Consider the following 25,063-nt stretch of genomic DNA (forward strand, 5'->3'; position numbering starts at 1 on the left):
ATTGGGAGAAAGAGAAGAACTGAAAAGAGAGGGGAAAGATGAAAAGACGAGAGTTACATGTAAAAGGGGAGGCAGTTGGCATCTTTGTTCTATCTCCCTTGAAGTCATTAATTCTTCCTTTACTCACAATCATTTCTTGTGCACCTATTATATGTTAGGACATATGCTATGCACTGAGGGATACAGCAAATAAATAAAAATCAGCCCCAGCCCTTGAAATAAGTATTTAGCACTGTAATGGGGAAGACCAACACAGTAACAGCTCCAATAATATAATGTGGTCACAATGCTCAAAAGCATTCATTAAATACCTACTATGAATATGCTCCAAAAATAATATATTTTATATTCCAATTTTATAAAACACTAGACAGGTAATCTGTGCGCCTCAGAGAAATCCAACCAGAGAACCAAACGTGCCTTACAGGAAGAGGAGGAAAAGTGCTTGTGTTCTAGTCTTGGCTTCTCACTAAATGTTCTGCAAGTCTCCCAGCTTCCCCAGCCCTCAGTTTCTTTGTCTGTAAGAGAACCAGAGTTGGTAGCGGAAGACAAGCTAATCTATGGCACTTGTGATACAAATCTTCTGTCCAGCCCCTTGGCAGACATTGATAATTGATCACAACACTTCCCAATTGAACTTTCGAATGCTTTGAACCTGGCACTTTAGAAAGTTCCTACCAGTTGTATGAAAGATGTCATTCCTGAAGACTTCTAGTTCTAATACTCTATGTAGCTGAGGTGCTGGCCAGAGAACACATGTGGCCACCAGTGGGCGCTCAATAAGAAAGTTTATCAGAAGTTCTGTGAGACTGTAGGTTTGTCTTGCTCCTTCTCTACGTGCATACTGATGTTTCCTACGTAACTATTTGAATAGCATATCTTCGTGCCCATAGCAGACTCCATCCTCCAGGTTTAAAAAATGACTGCCTCCTTTTCCAATTATGTCTAGTATTTGAACATGTAACTAATGTACTAGAAAGACATCATTTAAAAAAGCGAAATTTAGATGGAAGAGTCCTACATCAAACATTTAAAAACCTATGCAGAGTAATCATCAAGAACAACTGGAAACCTCTCACGTCCCCCAAGAAACTGGTTTTAGTTCCTTGTGAAACTATGGAGTATGTCAAGATATACTTTTAACAGCCAAGGCTTATTAAAGCACTATTTTAAAATGCACTAATAAATGAATAATTTTTTCTTGGTCTAAATATAGTGGAGGCCACTTTGATTAGGAAGCTATAGATTCACAGAGCTGGAAGGGGCCTTAGATATAACCTGTGCAAATGGAAAGTGTTACATAAATAAACTTGTGACAAATCCTGAGGTTACACCCTATTAGTGGCAGAATAAGGATTGGAACCCCCATATCCTGATTCCTATCCCAGGGCTTTTTCCTAAATTTAATTTCTGCTAATGCTTCTTTAGAAAGCAGATTTAATGGCTGACCAGGGACTATGAGTACTCCTCGCTGCACCTCTTTCACAATGCCTCCTAGAAATTATTCAGCACTAGGAATTTCACATGAGTCCCTTTTTACTTCAGCACAATCAACACAGGTGACCACAAAATAATTTTTCATTTCCTTTCTTGAAAGCACAATGTGTTAGGGAAACCGCGGTGATTTACATTCCTAATGTGATTCTGCACAGAGGTGACGTCTTGGGGCATGTGCTGCAGTCTCGCCAGGTGCTCTGACAGGAACTTCTGCCAGAGGACAGACAGCAGCCAGAAGACTGGGATCCTCAGATAGGAAATCATTTTCCTACGCGTATTAAAGAACAGTTTGGGGCTCTTACAACCACACGGTTATATTTGAGGGTCCAGGAAGGGGCTTCAAGACCAATCCCTATCCTAACGACTTCCCACAGGAGGGTTGGTTTTGGATTAGCAGAGGAAAAGGGGAATGACTGGCCAACCTTGACTGATTTAGGAGCTGGTCACAACTGCACTGCATCAGAGTGATTCCTTTTTCATATGTTCCTTTCTCTGTCGAATCTAGGTATCCAAGGCTAAATAAGAAAAGGGCATCAAATGCCAAAGTCTTTATAAAATGGTCACAGATGTTTGGCTCACAGTTACTTCTCCCAGCTAAGGGAATTAAAATAAAAATTCATAATGGCACTTTATTAGGACATCCACACAGGTATTTGAAAAAAAAAATCTGTGAGTACAATTTCCTTCCATAAATATTTCATAGCATCTTAGATTCTGGGCACCTGGGCAGGAAATGTCATATATTTCTCCATCTCAAAAATTTTATTCCTTTCCTGGTGCAATGCTTTTAAGAACTCTAACGAGGATAATATTGCACTGCAACAAAGGCTTTCTGTCAAACAGACGTGTCCCTCCCCAAACCTGAAAAGAATCACCATCTCAGTGTCCAAGAGAGGTGGTCTGAAGTATGAATGGAGTATATGGTTGTGTCTCTGGATTAAACCAGTAAAGATCAGAAAGGCAGGCTTTTGGAAAGCCAATTCAAGGTGACTGGGCTGGTTTACACTTTTTGTTTGTTTGTTTTCAAAAGAGACCATCAGGATAACAAAGTAAAATGCAACTCTATTCTCCCCAAGACAAGGGTAGAGACTGAAGTTGCTTAATTTATTCCATCATGAAGGTTAAATGTTATAATGGTTGTGTCTGTGTATGTAAAACAAAGTAGAGAAATAAGGAAATTCATTCAGGACTGAGGTGATTAATCTTGCATGTATTCCTCTATTGTCCGTATAGAACAAATTAGAATGATACTAGAGTTGAAAAATCTCCATTTAAATATCAGTCTGCCATTTACCACTTGGGTAATCCTGAAGGATCTTAGACTCTCAAACTCTCTGAGGTTTGTTTCCTTCTCTGTAAAAACAGGGAAAAGGAAAAAAAAAGGAAGAAAAAAATAACAAGCAAGCCTATCTACCTTGCAGGGCTGTTGTACAATTAAGGAAATAAAAGGTGAATGTGCCTCAGGCTTAGCTGGCCAAAACAGACGTTTCTCCCTTTCCTATTTCTCCCTTTCCTAATTTCCTTGACGATCTCCTGGCTTCATTTGATTTCTCCCACATTCTAACATGCAGTCAGTGCTCAAAAGATTTGATAAATCACAGTACTGGAGAAAGAAGTGAAGATGGAATAAGGGACTCAGATTGGCTATCAACAGGGATCCGATTCATCTGAAAGTTACTTTAAATTGTTTTATAAATCACAACAGTTATTTGCATAAACATTCAAAACAATGAAGCTTTGCCATACAAGCCACGCCACATCACTTGGCCACTTTTGCAGCCAGAAGATAACTGAGGACAAATCAGACTTACCACACTTTTTGGCCTATAACAAAGGGGCCATGACTATATAGAGATTGCCATGAATTTTCTAATTGGGGAATCTAACCCCCTGAGGAATTCTCAAAGCAGCAGGCATTAATGGGAGTTAAGTGTAAATAATTTCCTATCCTCAATGAATCTTTGACAAAGCTGCCATGTTTTATTTCAGTAATAAAATGTTTTGTTATTTTAATAGTAAATGCTTCAAATGATTTGTAATAAACCCTGTAGTAAATTGTGCCTTGGAGAGTTGAATTTTACTCACCTTGCCACTAAATTGCTTTTGGTTCATCCAAGGGGAGTACCAGATAGCAAATCAATAACCAGCTGATCTATTTATAGGAAACAGTTCAATGAGTTTTAATTAATCAGTATAAAGATGTAGTTTAAGGACTTATTACACGTTACTTATCTCCTTTTACATGATTGCTCCATTGTTTCTACTGATGTACTTTAAAGAGGTTTATGGACAACAAAGAACAGACAGCCCTATCATTTAACTAAATAAAATTAAATTAATCTTGTTATAAAAACTTGTATTGATGACCACCTCAGTATGCTACTCTGCAAAGCAGGATATAATTGAAGATTATAATCAAAGGTAAGAAAAGTATTTTTAATGAAAAAAATCCCCACCTTATTTTACTTCTAATTAAGAGGTCACCTATACAAAGTAAAATAATGAAGCAAATGATCAGATCACTTCTGAGTGGCGGGGGGAGAAGCCTCATATTGAAATATCTAGGTAGTCAGAGCAAAAGCAGTTCTGTTGACTTCCATTCTTCACTCTGCTTCACGCCAAAACATCTGGCTAAAAAGTGAAAAAACACCCAAATGGCATTGTATAGGAAAACACCTAGATGATTGATTGCATTTTTCACTTTAAAGTCAATGTTTTGATATTATAGAGACACGGCCTTTGCTCAAAAGGTGTAATCTTTTACTGGCAAAAAGCATGGTTTTACAAAGTTTGCTTTGACAAGGACTAATTTATTAATTCTAATTTAAAATCAATTAACAGTTTTAAATAATGGCCCCAAGACAGTATGAACCGAATCCCACTTATCGTGAGTCATAGGCAGAAAAGGAAGGAAAAAAAGCAAATAATTCACTAGAAAAGACTTCAAACTGGACTTACAAAGTATGCAGATAGCACAAGGTCAAAAGAAAGAGAAACTAGAGGTAACATTTTAAGACAACTTTAAAATACTAATCTAAAGTGACTGTGCCAGAGTATTTTAAAATAAATGTTATATGCCCAACACATTACACTTCATGCAATGATGACACAAATTGTGTTGATGTTGTAAACATAAATAAGTTAGGACATTAGCAGTTGGGTAACAAAGATCCACCCAGCTTCTCACATATCCGTCTAACCTCAAGGTCTGTTTCTGAAAGTGAAAGGACACTGATGAGAAAGTACAGAGACAAAAGGTCATTAGTCATGTTCCCCAGAGGACAGTTCAGTTTGGCTAGCCTTTCAGGGGACAAATGAACTGGGAGGTGAGGTAAGGTGGGGGGCCTGGCCTTGTTCCCAGAATGATTCAGATTAAAGGACTCGGGGGTAATTCCAGGGACCTGTGATACAGATTAGGGCAGACCTAGTGTTCCATTTGATTCAGGATTCCAAACCTTGTGGCAGAATATCTCTACACGGACAAAACGTCTAATTTTCCGAGTCTCTCTTAGTCATATGACTTGGTGTGAATCTCATGGAGGTCGCTGGGTCTTCTTTAACCACACAAGTGGGCAAAGGTGCTCTAAAATCAAATCCTGCCTCCCCTGCCTCTGATATAATTTCTTCACGGGTCGAACTGCCATGTGTATAAAGATTACTAGATTGTGCAACCTAAAGGTGTCATTTAAACTTTCTGTGGCTCAATTTTCTCATCTGTAGAATAAGATAATAAAACCACCTCACCTAGTGGTCGTAAGGATTAAATAAGGTATTGTATTACTGAAAAGCCTGGCATGGTGTGCATTCAAACTTAACTGCTTCTGATTCTGAATGTAAACAACCAATTCAAGGAAATTTATTAGTGCTCTTAAAAAACTAGTCATTCCTTGTTCTGCATTTGTTTGTTTATTCATTCATTTATTCGTCTCTCTATAGCTAGTCACCAAGACCTGTCTGCCAAACTATCAGAGACACACAGGGCAAAAGAATGGGGACAGAAGGTAAAGATGGTGAAGGCCATCTAACCCATTAACTCATCTGCAGGCATTTCTGACTGCTACCCTTTTCTGACTGCCATGAAGACAGGCTAATGCAGGCTGGTTCAAACATACTACGGTGGCCTAGCCCTGAGACGGTCTGAGCAGTGGTGTGGGAAATGTGCTTTGAGAAGAGGAAACTCTGCCTTTAATGCCGTTGTCAGTCTTGAGAAAGCAGAATGTAACTTTTTTTTTTTTTTGTCTTCTGCTTGGAAACAAATGTTCTTTTGCCTATCTTCCCTAGGTTTAATTAGTCTTCTGTCTTTCTCAGAATTCAGCCTGTTCATTTGCAAATGGAAGACATCAGAAAGGCTACTGAGTGTGGGTGTGGGTGTTGGGGGGCGGGGGGAGGAGGAGGCTGAAGTGTTTATTTTCAAAGCCACAGGGGTCCCCATTTGAAAAAGCACCCAGCTTATCTCAATGTTTTTGTTTGTATGATTTTGAATTAAAAGGTTGGAGCAATTCATTTAGGAGATTAAGCTGTCTTTACAATTGTCCTAGTTGACTTATTTATTCAGTAGTATTGCTAGGGCTTAAAAAAAAGTCTACTACATTCTTCATTATTCCAGTGCAACAATTTTAAAGAATTCCTTTGGTCTATTTCATTGTCAATTAATTTTACACTAAAATGATGTTTATTTGGTTACAGATAAAAATCACAAACTGTGTGATCATCGGTTTAGATTTGCCAATTTTAACAAGTAAAAATACAGGATCCCCAGTTAAATATGAATTTCAGAAAAACAATGAATTAAATTTCAGTATAAATATGTCCCAAACCACTGGCAAATCATGGGGCATACTTATATTTAAAAAGTATTAGTCATTTACCTAAAATTCAAATTTAACTAGATGCCGGTATATTTTACCTGCAACCCTACCAGATTTTCATGGATGTTGTACCTGTTCCGAGGATGCCACGTGTAAGCTAGGAGAAATTCCATTTCATTATTATACTTAAATTTGCTCCCTGCAGAGTTGACGTACTTCATCAATCAGAATAATTCCCAGTTTATAAACAAATAAACTGATACCTCGGGAAATCGAGTGAATTTTGACTACAGGATGAGATCTAGTTCTAACCGCCAAAGCCCATTCCATTTATGTAATTAATTCCATTTATGGTAATCTCATTAATAAAAGAAAAAGTAAAACACAAAAGGGACAACAGGTATCTTCAGTTGAATCAAAAGTTAATGTCATGGACTACTTCATTTAAATGCCAATATCATCTTTCATTTATGTTACAAAGCAAGCATCTCCTGCAGAGGGCCTGAAACATCCCAGGACATATTCCAAGGTTGAAGAGGCCTTTGAACCAATAAATAAGTAATTTCTCCACAGGAGGCTAAACACTTGCTTCTGACAGTAAACAAAGAGCAAGCTGAATTTTTGTAGCATAATCATTTTCATGTATCTGTTCAGGCAAATAAATAGTTAATTAGAGGGATTAATTTTTTCCATTGAAATTAAAAATTTGCCCTTAATGCAAATCCTAGCGAATGCCTTCAAACATAATTATACCTATTTTGGACTTAAATGATTAAATTCTTCCTCTTTGCTCTTACAAATACACAAAAAGGTCTATGTGTCTCCTTTTCCTACCCCAGGTATTGAATTGTAATATCTAGTAGTAATTAATTCCGAAAGCCCCTGAGTTAATAAAATGTAATAATGAACTAATAAGCCTAATTGTGCATAGCTTATATAGTCAATTTCATCAAAGTCACATTTAATATTTAGGAAGAAAAGTTTTTTTGTAGACCTCAAAGGACCTTAATTTTTCTTTTTCTTTCTTTTTTTCTTTTTCAATAAGCACCCTCCTGGAAAAGGAGAAAGAAGAAAAGGAGACATCAAATGAAAAGCCCAAATTAAGTTTCCAACATTTGGTCAAGAAATCCCTATTTGCCATTTAAATAAAATATTAGAAAAATCTTGGACTTAGTTTTGACATGAACCTCATGTTGGAGGTAAGTCTTCCTAAGAAATGCCACTGAAAGCTGCCACTTGACCCGGAATTCCTCTACAAGAAAAACTAGCTATAACTACATGTGAGACCTGTATGAGAAACTGCTGGAATGTCAACTTCATTTGCAATGGCCCCATATGGCCTGATCACTCTCCCTGGCATGATAAATCACTGGCAGAATCCTTACCTTCCTACGTTTGATCTCCGCTCAGCAAGATGTGGTTTTGATGTGAAGAACTCCAGAGCTCTTAGGGCAGAGACAAATAGCAGTGGCACTGACCTGCAAAGTGCTAAGTCTCTATTAGACTCAAGTGAAAAGCCGAAGCTTCTGACAAGTTCCCTCTCCAGAGTTTACCCGACCCACCGTGGTTTTCATGAGCTTAGGCAGCTGCTGAAATGGTTTGGAAGAAAAGGGCCAACAAACCTCTTCTTTCCACCACTATTACCAAGTATTAAAATCAATTTTAGCTAAGATTTAAAGGAAGAGTTCTCTTGGGAGTCACTGCTCTAATTTCTAGTACAGTAAGTCTTTAGCAAACATAAAATTGTTGATTTCCAGTGGATCTTAATGACACTGCTAATCGCTCACTTATATAAGGAGAGTCATTAGCGGATTTCTGTGGAAAACTCTTTGGCAATTATAAGGACATTCTTGGGATCCCTTGGTGTGACATTACCGAACACACAAGTTATTTAACAGTAACAATAAAAATAAAGATCTGAAATAAACCTTAAAAAAAACACATTTGAAAGGCTTCTTGCAAAAGAGTTGGTGTGTTCATATGTCACTTGTCTATAAAAATAACCACAGAATCACTCCAAAAATTGTAAGATTAAAACTGGCGTGAAATTTCAGTTGGCTGAAATGATGAGGAGTTCCGAGAAAGCAGAAAGTATGCTATCATTTTAACAGCTGAATTATTTCAATAGCTGTCCCCTTTGTACCCACAATTAGAGACACTCATAAATAAGCCCCTCATTAGCTCTCAGTAGAACTAAATTAGTAACTTTGCAAGAGTTCATTAAAAGCAAAATGTTTGGTTTCTCTTTTAGGTAAACGTAGGTTACCCATATTTGTATATACGTGGCTATACTAAATGTTAGACAACAATATCTCGCCTTAATTCGGATCATCAAGAGTTCCAAAATTCTGTTTTGTGTACTTCTTTTCTAAGCCTTCTCTTTCTCTGTTGGAATTCCTGGTAATGACACCAGAATGTGGGCAAACCTCATTAGTCTCCCTGCTGTTTACAAGACAGGATTTATGCTCAATGTGCTGAACACAATGACACACATCACTAAATGGCTAGAACTACCACCCAGGCTCTAATCTGAGAAAATTTTTCACTCAGTACAAATACCTATCAGCAAGGAGAAGCATGGAAGGGCAATTACAGCCAACACATGTAGTCTTTTAAGAGTACACCAATAAATACCCATTTGTGAAGGTTAATTTAATGCAACCCAGGGTGTTATCTGGAATAGTATATGTCACCAATTCAATCCATTAAGTAATTACTAAATTCTCAAGAGGGCTCACAGAAGTCAAATGTGGTTATTCCAGGTTCATTGCTTCTGGTCTCCCTAAGGACCATTTAGGCTAACAGCTGGAAGAGGTGACTACAAAGGTTTCTGAAGCACAACTAACCATTTTATGAAAACAGGTAAATGAGTCTAATCTCACCAAGGGATGAGAGTCATCAAGAGCCTTCCTGAGAGAAATACTTAGGGAAGCAAAAAAAACAAAGCACAAGTGCATAAAAATAGAAAAGAAGATGAAAAAGATGAGAAGAAGGGGTGAGTCTGACTGGGAAGTAGAGGAGAAAGAGAAATGTGTTCTTTCTAAAAGTGAAGACAGAAATCTGGAGACTGTAAGATCTGGCTTAAGGAGACAACCTGTCAGCAGTTGCTTTAGAGAGGATTTTTAGCCATTTACAATGAAACATTAATTGTGCATCCCAACCACGACCACCCTCTGTCATTGAAACTCTATTAAAGTTTGGATATTGCATAAATTTCTGGGGACCACTCTATTTCTCTATTCTGCATCCCCTGTGAGGTTACATGTAACAGATGGATCTAATAGTAGTTTAGCCTTAGTGAGAAATAATAAAAGACAAGTGGAAGATATCCACCCAACTCTCTGGCAGTGTCTCTCCCACATAGGCTATAGTCAAGTTACACAAAATGATGGCCTATGGAGGAGAGGAGGCATTAGAAAGAACGTGAAATACATCTGCTTTCCACAGTCTCATACATCCTCACTCCCAAGTGAATCTGAATAACCATAACAAAGAAAAGTGCTTTTTGAATGAAAACAAACAAGTGTTATTAAGGGCCCTGCATGTCTACAACCAAATCAGGGAGAATCTAAAAACAGTTCTTCGCTGTTGCACTGTTGGTGGGAATGCAGATTGGTGCAGCCACTATGGAAAATAGTTTGGAGGTATCTCAAAAATCTGAAAATGGAACTACCTTATGATCCAGCAATCCCACTCCTAGGTATCTATCCGGAGAAATTCAAAACTCCAATTCAAAAATCTTTATGCACTCCTATGTTTATTGCAGCACTATACACAATAGCCAAGACATGGAAACAACCAAAATGCCCATCGGTAGATGACTGGATTAAGAAACTGTGGTACATTTATACAATGGAGTATTATGCAGCCATAAAGAAGAATGAAATCTTACCATTTGCAACAACATGGATGGACCTAGAGAACATTATGTTAAGTGAAATAAGTCAGACAGAGAAAGACAAATACCATATGATCTCACTTATATGCGGAATCTAAAGAAAAGAATAAGTGAATGAATTAATCAGAGACAGTTTTGGAGACATAGAGGAAAAACTGAGGGTTGCTAGAGGGGCGGGGGGGGATAAGGGGAAGCTTAGAGGTTTAGAAAATAGTGGGTAACCACAAGATGGCCACGGGGTTTTGAAAATTAATTTGGGGAACATACAGAGGGATAGTGGATGGGGGGAGGGGGGTTCACACAATGTGAGGAATATAAATGATAAACGTCTAAGTTTTGCTTTGTCTTGTGCACCTGAAACTAATAAAATAATAAAAAAATAAATAAATAAAAACAGTTCTTTACCATAGCCTAAAGAATCACACCTACCCAGGTGATTCATACCTAAAGCATCGGAAGCATCGGTTACACACTTTTTTTTTTTGGTTTGGTTTGAATAAGAATGTACATTCTTATCTTTACCAATTTCAACCTTCAGGTTGAAATTGTTGCTAATGGTAGCTATGACAATATCAACTAGAATTAAGTTTGAGATTTGTAGTCAGAGAATTGGGCTTGGGATTATTCTGTAAAACTCTCAACACAGCTTTAGGCTAATGGTTCAAGTTTTATTGCCTTTGTTGTGGTTCTTGTGCTTGTTGCTGTTACGAGCAGGAAAGGAAGAGGATAAATTGGAGTTCTGGAATTTTCGCCTTGCTATTGGGCCTGGAAAAAGTATTTAACTTTATATGCTTGATTTTCTCACTTATAAAATGGGGATATTAACATAATATCCACATCATAGGGCTGCCACAATTATTAAATGTAATCATACGTGAAAAGCACTTTGGAAATTGCAGTATTCATAATAAAAGCTGTAGCTATTAGTAGCTCTTAATGATAATAAAACATAACAAGTATTCATTCAACAAACATTTCCTAAGCATTTACACTATCAGACACTGAGCTAGATGCTTCAGAAATACCAAGATGAATAGGAATTTATAATCTAGTACAGTTTAGGAGTAGTGAGTTACACAGAAAAATATAATACGAGGCAAAAGTTGTACCATTAAGGAGTAGTGCAAACTAGTTATATGGGCATTCAGAGACTATAGGTTCATCCTAAAAGAACAAGTGTGGAGCCAACTACTATTCACAGAAGGGCTAGATTCAGTTTTAAGGTTGGAGAATTTCATTCTTCTTCAGTAGCTTCTTCAGAATTAGATGCACACATGCACACATCAAATAACTCATGAAATACAAGCACAAACGTGAACGTACAACACCAGCTTTGAGTTTAAAAACACAGTGAGTTACAACATTAACAAAATACAAAGCAATGTTATTTTCAAGCCTGGTGTGGTGTTAAGGAATAATTTATATTCTCTAAACTAACAGGATGAAGTACAGTTTTGAATTAGTTATTCAAGGAAAAGATCTTTCTATTAAAAATTCTTTTTCAAGGGCGATCCCAGGTTTATTTAGCAAGGTTCCTCCTGGCCTCTCTGGCTGCTATAGGCCGCTGCCCCCCGCCTGCCCCATGGCAGAGCTGGGCCTAAGTGAGCAACGTCAAAATGAAGTTATTAATTGTATGTATTTTGCTTGTTCAAAAAGAGGTTTGAGACCCAGGGCTGTAGACTTCTGCTTCCAAGACCTCAAGGAGAGCAGGCTGGTGGAGGAGACCTTCACCACAGATGAAGTCTCCGAAGTCCTGAACAGGTTACAGGCTGTGTGCACAGCCAGCTGGAGGCTGAGCCCATCAACACAGCCTGTACCAACCTGTTATCCTGCGGCAGCTTTTCTCACAAGCTGAGCGCTGGCACCTCAAGCTACAAACACATTTCTCTGAACTGAAAACAGAGAATTATTAGAACAAGTTGCAGAATTTGAAACAGCAGGATTTACATCTTCAAATAAAAAGCCCACCATAGATATCATAAAACCAGAACTTGCTCCACTTAATGAAGATGGAACGGCAGAACTCCTACATGAGGAAATTTTAAGACTCCACGAAGAGAACAAGACATTGAAGTCAAGGCTGAAGACCATTGAAATACAGGCTACAAATGCACTGGATGAGAAGACAAAACTAGAAAGAGCACTGCAGGATTTACAGCTGGATCAAGGAAATCAAAAGGATTTTATAAACGCCCAAGATTTGAGTGACTTGGAAAACACAGTTGCCGCTTTAAACAGTGAGTTTCAGAAGACTCTTAACAACAAGACAGAAAACCAGAAGTCCCTGGAGGAGAGTTTGTCATCAGCTGAGCACCACCTACTCAGGGTTCAGGGGCAGCTGAGCATGGCTGAAAGGGAATCAGAGAAGAAATGCCAACAAACAACCGCTTATGGAAACATGAAAGAGATTCTTACCAAGAAGAAGGACCAAATCAAAGACCGGAGGGAAAGACCAGCAAAATACAAACCCAAAGATTAAAAACTGAAGAAGATTTCACCTGGAAGCGGCAATTGCATGAAAGTACAAGCTGTTTCTCACCTCAGGCATGTATTTTGAAACAGTTTGTTACATTCCTTCTATTTATTTTTCTAATATTCTAATATTTTTTCTAATATTTAGACTTTGCTTCTAATATTTACAACCACAGTTCCTGTGTTCAGTTGCCTAATTGAGAAGAAAGGAAACCTATTAATTCTAGTCCGTTGTCACAAACTCCTCTGAGCCCAGTGCTCTAGAGTCTTGGTTCAAACGCAGTGAGAATTCTTTACAGTAAAGCACAGAGTTTTAGAGTGGGAAGAAGACTCTTAATCCTTTTGTATTAGTATAAAGACTATACCTTTTTAATCAATGTTAAAGCTAGCAATATCTATACTTGTGCATTCCCCAGGGTAAATATAAAGTTATTAAAGATAGTTATTACAAATAAATCTTATTTTTAAAATAAAAAAGGAAATTCTTTTTCACATTATATTCATTGTCACCTTTCCAGTTTTTCTCCAATCCCATAAACAAACAGCATACAGTGAAGAATTCATCTATTTGCCAGGTAATGGTCCTTCAAAAATGAGTGGTGTACGGATTGGAGGGACAGAAAGAAGGGGGGTGAGAGCACAACAGTAACTAACATTTGAGCCCTTATTCTGTTTTAGGTAATGTAAGAATTAACGTGAGGAAATTAGGAAAATGAATCTTGACATGAAAAAGTTATAATGATGTTATCCTAGAATTTTGTACAGTGACTCCTTAAAGGTGGGTATATAGAATGCACTGCTGTTCTTAGTTTAAGGAAACCAACATGTATTAAAATCCAAAGCAGGACTAGTTTCTGATATTTTCCCATCATGGAGAAGACCAGTCTTAAAGGAAAACCACACATTTGGGACCTCCTAATCTTATTCCAAAATTGCATAGAATACAATTTTAAAAATTCTTTACACATTAATATTGTCTGACTTTCCTATACGTTACATCACTTGTCCTTAAGAGTTATGGGTCTTTATACAGACACAAATAGCAATTACAGATGTATTAAGACACAAATGCAAAAGGTAGAAATTTTAATAATAAAAATAGACTTTGAGACGATATAGCATATCTTGAAATTTCTTAAATAAGACACCAAAAGCACTAAACATAAAGAAAAAAAACCAATCCTTTCCATTTGCATTTAAACCTACATGATAATTACACCAAAAAAGATGGAGGAAGACTAAGTACAAGGAGGAAGAAAATGTTCACATAGTGTATTACTATTAAAGGATTATAATCCTAAATATATACAAATTGCTACAAACCAGAAAAAACACACATACACACACACACACAAAGGAGCAAATAATATACTAGCCAATTCACAAAGGAGGAAAGCCAAATGGCTGCTAAACACATGAAAAGATGCTCAACCTCACAAGAGAAATCAATGAAAGGCAAATTAAAATAGCAATGAGATAACATTTCACACTCCTCAGGTTGGCAAAATTTAATAAGTATGAGAACTCTAACTATAAGTGAGGGTGTAGAGTAATGGGGACTTTGATATAATGCTGGTAGTGCTGGAAACTAGTATAATCACATTGGACAGAAATTTGGCAATCCCTAATTAAGCTGTAGACACATATACCCCATGAGCCAGCAATATCCCTTCTAAGTATATATCTTTGAAGGTCTCTCATCCAGGTATACAAGGAGTTATGTTCAGGAATGTTTAATGCAGAATTATTGTAATAGCAAAATGCTGGGAGTACCTTAAATGTCAATAGTAGAAGAATTAAAAGTTGTGATATATCCAAAGGATAGAATACCATGACAATGAAGGAAATACAGGTACATGCACCAACGTGGATGAATCTTGAATACATTATGTTAAGCAAACAAAGCCAATTGCAGAACAATATATATAGCATGCTACCATTTATATAAAAAGATATATATATATGTATATATATATGTATGGCATATTTTGTTTGTGAATACATATATTGTTTTATGAATACATACACATACACCTGTGGGGAAGATACATGCCTCTGAGGAAGAAAGGGGGAGAAAGACAGGGAAATAGAAGTTTACAGGGAGAGTGTCAATGTATTTCTTTTAAAAAAATTAGAAGCAAACATTGAAAAATGTTAAGCACTAACAAACCTGGGTACAGGCACGCACTTTTGTTATATTATTGTCTATAGCCTTCTATCTGATTGAAAATTTTCATTTCCTGTCAAATATGTCTAACAACATAGTGTGCTGTTGATCTGCTGAGCTGCAAACATCTCTTTACCTTCTGGTCCTCATGGTGCTTTAAGTGCACTCATCTCAAGCATTTAGCATCTTCTATCATGCACCACAGTTATTTGTGTGCACGTCCCCACCCCACACCCAAGTGAGAATCCTCTCTGGCCTCTTCAGGACAGAACACACATCTATGTATATCTTCATACCAGACAGTGACCCTAATAAATGTCAAATGAATAAACAAGTGAATAAATTCAGTGAAGCAAAATGTTAGCTCTGGCTGCAATTAAAATAAAAATGACCATTTTCCCTGTGAAAATCAAGTGATATTGGAAAGTTGGGTATCAGACTCTAAAATATAAATGAGGCAGAATTCACTGGTTTCAGGCTTGCTAGGGAATGTAACTAAATAGTCTCATACTGATTCCTGATCTCCTCCCAAAAAGGATTCAGGGAGGAAGTCCAATTTTCACACCTAGGGAAATAAGACTTGAAGTTATCCTCTGTAGATTCATATAGACATTTCATAATTTTGTCCTCCCAGGCAAGGCCTTAATTCCCTTCTTCCTTCCCACTCTAAACCGTCTATCATTATACATGTCAGTCAGCCCACAGATCTTGTGTATATTGGTGCTGGAGATTGGGGGAGGAGGGAAACAGTTTATTTTTGCCTGTTAGTAGATTTACTAAACCACCATATTTTGCCAGATCCACTTTCGTGGAGGTCGGTTCCATCCTACCTGTGGGAAGACCCACACAACTTATAGCTAACTCAGTTTAATCTTTAAGAAACCCCTAGAAATGACCCAGGGCAAAAAACAAAACAAAACAAACAAACAAACAAAACCCTAAGAGACATCGAATTCGAAATCAGAAGACTTAAGCCAGACGAATGAAAATTATATAGGAGAAAGGTATACAAAAACATAATCTTTTAATTATTTTGGATTTTTTTCCCTATATTTTATAATGAAAATTGGAAAATATTTTGGTAGCCATGATAGCCTAAATTCTTCTAAATAAGAGACAGGTGTTTCCAGTTCCAACTGGACAACAGGTTTTATCTTTCCAGAGATCTAGGTATAAAGAAAACTACTACTTTGGCTCTCCAAAAGTCAAAGTGTGATGAGGAGAGGAAATAGAGCAGATAACTACGTCTGGAGGTAACAGAGCTGAACTGGAGGAAAAGGAAAGCTTGCTTCTACAATAAAAATTAGAATGTTCACTCATGACATTCTAATTTTTAACCACATTCTATATAGGTCAATAAACTCCCACGTTTAGTCCCTGGGAAGTATTTTTGAGAGCCCAGAAAAAGTCTAGATGGTGAAAGCACCCAATTATTATTCTAATTGGAACTTTCAAAGGCTGAAAATGTTTTCAAATCATGTGACACAACACAGACTTGCTGTAAATAAACTCACTAAGAGTTAAGATTATGAAGGGAAACAATTTGAACATAACTCCATCTTAAAGGCTGAAAAACAAGCAATAGAGAAATGCCAGAGATAAGAAATTCCCAATTTGGATTATCTCACATACCGTACAGGTGAAATGGAATAGAGCTCAAAGATACATCTGAAAAGGCAATTAAAAATTAATCAAGGTGACATTATGGCAATCACTACTATATGCATTAGACTTGGTGTACAAAGGGAAATGACTGGCTTTGAAATGACCTGTTACAGTGAATAAAGAAATTAAAGCAATGCTACCGTGTTTCCCCGAAAATAAGACCTAGTCTGGACGATCAGCTCTAATGCGCCTTTTGGAACAAAAATTAATAGAAGACCCGGTCTTACTTTAATGTAATATAAGACCTGGTCTTTATAATATAATAATATAATATAATATAATATAATATAATATAATATAATATAATATAATATAATATAATATATAATACCGGGTCTTATATTAATTTTTGCTCCAAAAGACCCATTAGAGCTGATGGTCCGGCTAGGTCTTATTTTGGGGGAAAAATGGTAGAAGGGCTTCCAAAATAGTCACTGCATGGTGCTTTTACTTTCTGGAAAGTGAAATGCCCCAAAATTGGGCAGTTAAGATTAGTGAAAGTCTCTTCAGTTTTAAATTATATAACCTAAAATACTTCCCATTTCCAAAAAGTACCCACTTTCCAAGGTTGCCCTCACATGCTGCCATACTTCCCAGACGTATGCACCAACGACAGGGCAACATCTTGATCTAAACCACTTAGAAATACCAGAAATGGCTGTTGGTGATCTGACATTTAGGCCCAGTCAATTGGGTATACTGAGGCATATTAATGCTGAATTTTGGCACAAGTGTCAGATATCTAATTTGATTATTAAAATACAGTCCTGTGTCACTTAACATCAGGGATACCGCTCTGACAAATGCATTGTTAAGCAATTTTGTCATTGTGCGAACTTCGCAGCGTGTACTGCACAAACCTAGATGGTGCAGCTTACTACTTTAATTGTGTGTGCTATACTTTTTAAAATTTACGTTTCGATTATAGTTGACATACAATGTTATATTCATTTCAGGCGTACAACATAGTGATTAAACATTTATACACCTTACGAAGTGATCTCCCTGAAAAATCTGGCAGCACACACAGTTACTACAATATTATTGACTATATTCCCTGTGCTGTACTTTTATATGACTGACAACGGCAGGTTTGCTTACACCAGCCTCACCACAAACACACGAGTAATTGCAGTTTAAGTCCTGACTGTTGGCTTTTCGTTTTGTAATGCAGGTGCCTGACTTAAGCTTCAATTGCAGAGGCAAACACCTCAAAGAGCATCCACCTCCAGGAAGGCTACCTGGAATGCACACATCACCGGGCACACAACTGGGTAAAGAGCCAGGTCGCCTCCCACATGGAGGCTGCTTTGTTTTAGAGATCTTGGTTGATTTAGATAACTGACCATTTGGACTATTCATTTTTTTAATTCTCCCGCACTTTGAATTCCCACCCTTATGTTTAAAATTTACCAAGAAAGAGTGAGCCCACAGAACCCTAGCACATGAGCTGCCTACTCACAACCTCGCTGTGCTGTGGGGAACAACCTGTAGCTCCAGGGTCTTTAGGTAACAAACTGTTTTTTCCTTCAAAGTTTCCTAATGGTTACCACCTGAAGGGCATCTTACAATCATAATAAAACCACAAGGGAAGGTCCAGTGGTAACACTGGTTTAAAAAGGGCGATGTTTATGAGAAGCTCAGGGGACCAGCTTCGCACCCCCAGGTATTTCTAGCCAATAGCACAACTATCAACAGGCTGAGACAGCACAAAACAGTAATGCCTTGCGCACGTTATAATGGCTCTGACATTACTAAGGGACAGGAATTTTTCAGTTCCATTATAAGCAGATGGGATCACTGTCGTATATGCTGTACTTCATTAACCAAACCGTCGTTATGCAGTGCATGACTGTACTAGCTGGAAAATTGTTTGATTTGGTGACTTTTTAGTAAAAATAAGACTGTGGTAGGGAAACCGCCAAGGAATCCCATTTGATGAAGAGCCAGTGTAAATGCACAAGGTACCCAGAATATTGAACTCATGACTAATTGAAATAGTAAACAGTGACCTGTTTTGTAAAACTTTATTGATCATACAATGTTGATCTGTCTTAAAATGGGACTCCATTAATTTGGAACTACAAATGTAATCATCACTGTACAAAAATGAAATGGAATTAATCCTTGGCTGATTGTCATTATATGCCATTTATTTTCATATGCATTCATTTCGTCCTGACAACAACCCTGTCAGGTAGATACTATCATCTCAGTTTTGACAGCTATAGGAATTGACACTCAGTGAAGAATTCCCCTGAGAGGAGACACCATCCATACCTTGTTTACTATCGCATCTCCAGAACCTGGCACCATCTTACACTGTGGTGAATAAATGTTAACTGTTCACACAGCTAACAGGCATATATCTGACCAAGATTTGAACAAACACTTGTTTTAATTCAGAGCCTTTCTTTTTCTAAGTCAAGCGCTTGTAAATTTTTCCTAAAACACAGGCCATATGGTCTCTGTTGCAACTACTTGACTCTGCCCCTGTAGTCCAAAAAAAGTCACAAGCAGTATGCAACTGAATGGGTATCACTGTGTTCTTATAAAGCTTTATTTACAAAATCAGTCAGACAGTCTATAGTTTGCCGACCCCTACAAGCTGTCACTAAGATAACTAAAAAGACAAAAATACCCATCAGTATTTGTATTTCTTCATCCGTCTGAGAAACTGACTTGAGCCAGAACTGCGTATGTTGGTATCTGAGATGTTTTTGGTTTGATCATGGTTTAAGCATCATGCTTGTCTAATGCAACAGAGAACTAACTGTGCATGCCGGGCTTCTCTTCGCTTGTGCATGCCTCGCTACAAGCAAATCAGACATCACACAACAGACTTCTCAGAGAAACTTCTACTCTCAAATCAAAAAACCATCATTCTTTGTTTTATAGAAATAAAGGACAGAGGTGCCTCAGCAAATAACGATTCCATATGGTAGCATAAGCCCCTGTGGTAGAAGGCATCAGGGCAGGACCCTAGGAGAATTATTGGATTCAAGTCTTACGATGAAGTTGTTCAGCTTCCCTGGGTTAAACAGAGATTCAAACATCAAAGAGCTGTGCAATTATGAAGTATTTTTTTTGAAAACCTGAGGTCCCCTATAAAGATGAAGTTTGATTTACAATTTATAATCACGATAGATAATCTTGAATATAGGCTTGGATACAACTAGACCTACACCATCTTTTAAGAAATGATCCCTGAAAGAGGCAAGCATCTTACCCCAGATCTAAAAAGAACTCACAGAAACATCAAAAATAGTAATTTAGAGTCAGGGAATCAAAAGCCACAAAAGGTAGATCCTTCTTAAAAGAAGTAGAACAATTCATATTCTCTCCATGTTTGCAATAGAAGCAACACAAAAAATATTTAAACTCTCACTCTCAAAAAAAAAAAAAGCATGTGACTGTTAGGAAAAGCAAAGCATATGGTGAGGAAAGCTCTATCAATTTTTTAAAAGCCAAGGCCAATGTCTCCCATATCAATTATTCCTACTTTCCCTACTTTCTCACCTTCAAAATGTTTTGCAAGAATCATTTAAAATATATATGCAAGTGCTAAGTAAACCATTACACTCTATCAACCATGTAAGTAGCTTTGTAAATATTATTATCATTATTGTTATTTTTACATTGATCAACTGAACTACCGCCAGACTGACAACCAATTTTTGGCACTCAATCTTTCTAAGACCCCTAAGCTCCTGTGGATGCTTCCACAGCCCAATTAGCATAATGGAAAGCACAGTTGTTAGGAACCTGGCTACTCAAAAACTGTTTGAACTGAATTGAAATCAATCCCAGAAAACAGTATATGTTCAATAAAAGTTGTTAAATGAATAAATAAAAGAATAAATATAGTTACCCAATGCACATTAGCTCTGATTATCAGTTGATTGCCTGTTACTTTTTCTCTTCCAGTTTAGGAGGTCAATAACCCATAAATGTCCCCTTCTTTCTGTTCTAGCTCCCCACAGTATCAGATGCTGGAGGAAAACATAGCACTTTATATTACTGTTAATTATGGGCATAAACACTCACTTAAAATGTGATCAACAGAGAAAGAGCACTACGCGTGTGTGTGCGCACAGGAGCGTGTGCAGGCATGTGTGTGTAGTGCGGAGGTGGGGGGACAGAAGGCCTAGCAGAGTCAGAATTGATGAGAGAGACCATAGAAAAGGTGGGGTGGGATAAAGAGGGAAAGTTTCTGAAGTCCTGAGAATCTGGAAGAGATCTTCTCTGCAGTTAGGGGCAGTCAGTAAACTACTAGCCTTGATTTTACAATGTGTGTACTCCTAGAATATATGTAGCTACACAAAAATTCTAAAAACCAGACTGACAAACAGAAAACAACTCAGAAAATCTCTAGTTTATAAAAGCAGTCAGACTCCAACGTAGATATTAAGCATTCTTCTTAGGATGCAAGCAAGAGAGTACACAGTCTCTCTTTCCCAAAGTGGCACCCTCCCTCACTATTTATGTTGGTGGAGTTATTACTCTTTCTTGACTAATGCAGTCTGTTTTGTTTAACGTATTCCTTAATAAGGAATCACTTTTAAAACTTGGGGTCTAGTTTGCTGTATTAGGGAAATAAATACAGACATATTCCAAAGACGGTATTGCCACTGATCATTAGTCTAAAATGGGCACTGGACCTTCAGAGAGGTAGGCTTATTTTAAAAATTAACTGCCTGAAATTCAATACAAACAAAACCACAATTTTAGCCTTTGCAACATCCTTGGGGATTGAACTTTAATTTTGGAGCATTCTCACTGGATCTTTGACAGACAAAACTTTTATTTCTAATGATCTCTCCCATTCCCATTTTATTTAAAAAAAAGTAAAATACTTTTAGAAGAAGAATGGTGAAAAAATACAAGATCGCAGTGCAGTTTTCTAAATGCATAATCGGACCATTTACACACCAGTAGTGTCTCTATTTATATTGGTCATAAAATCTGATTTAAAAATCCTATCCTAATAATCTTCACCATGTATTCGTTTACCAAGACAAAAATGATTAAGGATTCACCTGTTGGTCTTGTGTACCATTTTCTGCCACAAATATTGTTGTTTCCTGTGTGTTATTTAACAAGCCCTCCAGCATAATACTTTTTCAGCCATAATCCTTTTAGAAACTCCTAGTGAATGTGGTATCACTGTTCTAAAGAACTGTCCATTCTGCCTTGCTCATTCTGCTTAAAACTGTTAATAAAATTTTCCTCACTTCTGATCATAAGTGATTTCTTTAAAGCTCTCCATTAATCTTATTTTCCATTTAAGTAAAACATCATTAGCCATTATCCTCGGCTACCAAAAGAGCAGTTTCTGCTTTTCGTGTTAAAAAAAGCTGCTTGCCTATGACGCTTGTCTCAGAAAATTTGGAAGTCTCACTGAGAAGCTGAAGAGGAAGGCTGCTGGGAATGTTCATAGATACCTGATTTTACAAGGTTTTGTGAAAAAGAGGTTGCCTGTTGATTAGCATTATTCAGTGTTTATGAGGGTTGTTTGTCAAGCCAAAAATAAGGTGCCTCCTCCCCACAAATTAAAGAATCAAGTTACAACCCATTATTTCATTTCTGATTGTTTTTCTTTGTAATAAGTGGGAAAGTGGATACTAGATAAAGTCGCCCCTAAGCGAAAAGACTCCACATTAAAGGCGTCAATTAGCTATAAATCAGTTGTCTTTCCTACTGGGGGAGAACAAGAGAGAAAAAAGGGAGTAGGGTAGTTAGAGAAAAAGACAACTGGAAGAGCTTCCAAATTAAATCCCGAGATACCTACTGCACACCTAAAACTCCTTTCAGGGAAGTGAAAAAAATCCAATCAAAAGACTAAAATTAAACTCTCCCAACTCTGAGGTTTAGATCCTCTCTCACACATAGGTCTTGCATCTTAAGACCTTTAAAAAGTGGCTGAAGAGGTCAGGGACCTTCATAAAACAAAATTTAAGCTGCAGGCTTTCCTTGCTTGTTCCTAAACCCCGATGTGTGCCACACATTGGCACTATTGCTATGCAAACACTGACTAAATAGCTGTAACTATTAATTACTTCTCATTAAAATTGCTTTCAAAAATTTGTCACATCATCTAAAAAAGCTAACAGGTACATGAAATCCATCTAAATCGGCACTCAAAACAAGAACCACCCTGATTTGTATCCTAAAACTCAACGCAAGGAAAATTTCAATATTCTGATGTTTTTTTGTATTTCTCTTTCAACCATTAAGCCAAAATCAAACAATTTACTTCTTGACAAAATTTCGTTTATCTTGTAAAAGCATGATGGAAAACAACTTTAACCATAATGTGTGTGCTCAGTGCGTGTTTAAGTTAATCGAGAGAAGTTTAGGGTAGAAATCCACTGAAAGAAAGAGAAAATCAACTAAGAGAAATGTAAAATGAATTCCAAGAAACATAACTTTAAATTCCATCTTCTCCCCAATGCTATAACATTATAATCCCCTCACGTGTGCATTAATACATTTTTCTATGTCGGATTTATGGAAAGAAAGTAAATTCAATTTATATTTAGGTAGCAAACGCATATTCTTATTTTCTGTGGTGCAACAAAAAGAATTCCTGATTGGCAAATTCAAGATGTCTGAGTTCGTTATAAAAATTTTTTTTTTTTTCAGTTCAAAAGCGAACCAGTCAATCTGCACAAATTAAAAGACTTCCCAAGTTTTCCAGGAAAATTGCCATTGCCTACAAAATTCAAATGCAATAGTGACATTAGATCTACTGTACTCAGCGGCCAGGTTTCCATGAAATCTGTAAAGGCAGCCAGAGAGCAGCATGTCTTGACAATTCCTACGGGAAAGCCGCTCCGCTCCGTCCGGGCTTCCGAGGACCTGATCGGGACCAGCGGCCGCCACCCCTTAAGGCGGGCGGCCGAAAAGAAAAGACAGCCAGGCTGCGTGGCCACCTAGGCAGGGCACCCTTCTTCCCCATTTGTGGAGTCAGAGTGGTGCCAATGCCTTCCCGCTGTGGTCGGGATCCCAAGAGTACGATCAGAAGGCAGCGGCAGATACGGTTTGGGGAACGAGCCGTTGAGGGTCAGCGCCGCACTTCTGCTTGCGGTGAGTCCCCGAGGTGTCCCAAGACCCCGGCAGGACTTGCGAAGCCCTAAACCCGAGGACCGGGTGTCCCCTCTGCTGCGCAGCGATGACACGCTGACCCCCGACCCCAGATGCGGTCACACCACCCTCGCTCCCTAACAGATCATGGAGAGGAAGTAGGGAAGATTCTAGAAAGTCTCCGTGGACGGCCGGTCCTCGCCAGTCGCTTACCTTGGTGTACTTGATTTCGAGGTTGGGCGTGGGCGAAGGCAAGAGGTGCAGGGACGCCATGAGGGCCGCGGGGTCGGCCTTCACCTCGCCGGGCATCTCGATCTTGCTGGAAGTCATGGTGGCGGGACGGGGTGTCGCTGGCCCGCAGCGTGGGCTGTGCGGGCTGTGCGCGCGGTCCGAGGCTGGGGGGCGCGCTCGCCTGTATATAGGCAGGTGTCAAGCTGAGGCTTTTCTTATTGGACGTGAGGGCCGAGGCGCGGGGGCTGGTCCATCCTACCTAAGGCGCCTGGGCACAGCCCCGATTTACATAAAGCACGCCACCCGCGCGGCGTGCCGGGACGCTGGGCGCCCACGGTCAAGTGCGCCCGGCGTCCCCCTCCCCTTGGCCCCCGGGAACCGGCCCACACCCACGCTGCTGCCGCTGTCCTCGACGGCCGAAGCACAAATCGCCGTGGCCACGCGGGGCTCACCCAGCGCGACCGGTATCACTCCGGCCGAGTCAGCGTCAGCAGGAGGCGCACCTTGGCCGATGGCGGGTGCGGGTCGTGGCCCCGGAAGCCTAGCGGTAGGGGGCTGGCGGGGGACCCGAGCGGCCGGGCGCTGAAGCGGCGCAGTGAGCTGGGCTCAAGGAGTCGGCGAGAGTAGCCGAAGACGTGGAGGGCGACTGCCGCGGTGCAGAGGGGACCCCGCGGAGGATGGAGGAGCGACGCTGCAACGGGCACGAAGATCCCCTCCCACCCACGTCCCAGGGCCGTCCAGACTTTGTGTTCCCTTTTCTCTCTGAGACCCAGGGGCGCCCTCCGCTCTCCTCCTGCGGGCAGAGACGCGGGACCCTTCGCAGCGACCCCAGCACACACCCACTCCCCGCAACTAAGCTCGCGGTTCGCGATTGCCTCAGGGACGGGGACCGGTAGTGATGACTGCGAGTCCCTCGCCCCACACTCAAAACGAGTGTCCCCAAGAGCCGGTCCACGCCGCGCGGCCCTGGGCTGCCTTCTCCCGCCCAGCTGCTGCCCTCTGCCGGCCGAGGACCGCCCAGGGCAGTGGGCTGCACCCGGGAGATGGCAGATCTTGGTCCTTATTTGCTCCTCGAAATTGCATTTCATTTGCCCTTCTGATCTTTCCGATCTCTCCTTATAGCCCTTACCCTCTTCACCACAAAGCACACAAGGATACACTTGTTTTGCTTTTCTAGCCTTCACGCTGACAGCTACCATCTTGCCAGAATCTCCCCACCTAACTGCCCCTTTGGGGTTG

General features: G+C 39.1%; 1 protein-coding gene and 1 pseudogene across 3 annotated transcripts in view; one reads left to right on the forward strand and one right to left on the reverse strand.

The window, feature by feature from the left end:
• The window catches only part of ALDH1A2 (aldehyde dehydrogenase 1 family member A2), a 91,552-nt gene extending 67,108 nt beyond the window's left edge, over nucleotides 1-24,444 (reverse strand). For 2 of the 3 annotated variants that reach the window (XM_019732312.3, XM_074327682.2), the window contains exon 1: nucleotides 23,807-24,067. In XM_019732312.3, coding sequence (XP_019587871.1) covers nucleotides 23,807-23,923 — 117 coding nt within the window. In that variant the 5' untranslated portion in view covers nucleotides 23,924-24,067. Of the gene's footprint in view, nucleotides 1-23,806; nucleotides 24,068-24,327 lie in introns of those variants that run through there. The other variant, XM_019732311.3, reaches the window with a different exon arrangement.
• On the forward strand, nucleotides 11,786-12,872 carry LOC109447688 (leucine zipper transcription factor-like protein 1 pseudogene; annotated as a pseudogene).
• Nucleotides 24,445-25,063: the final 619 nt, after the last annotated feature.

The sequence above is a fragment of the Rhinolophus sinicus genome, chromosome 3 (assembly GCF_057876585.1).
Source record: "Rhinolophus sinicus isolate RSI-liver-muscle chromosome 3, RSI-T2T, whole genome shotgun sequence".
Taxonomy (NCBI): Eukaryota; Metazoa; Chordata; class Mammalia; order Chiroptera; family Rhinolophidae; genus Rhinolophus; species Rhinolophus sinicus.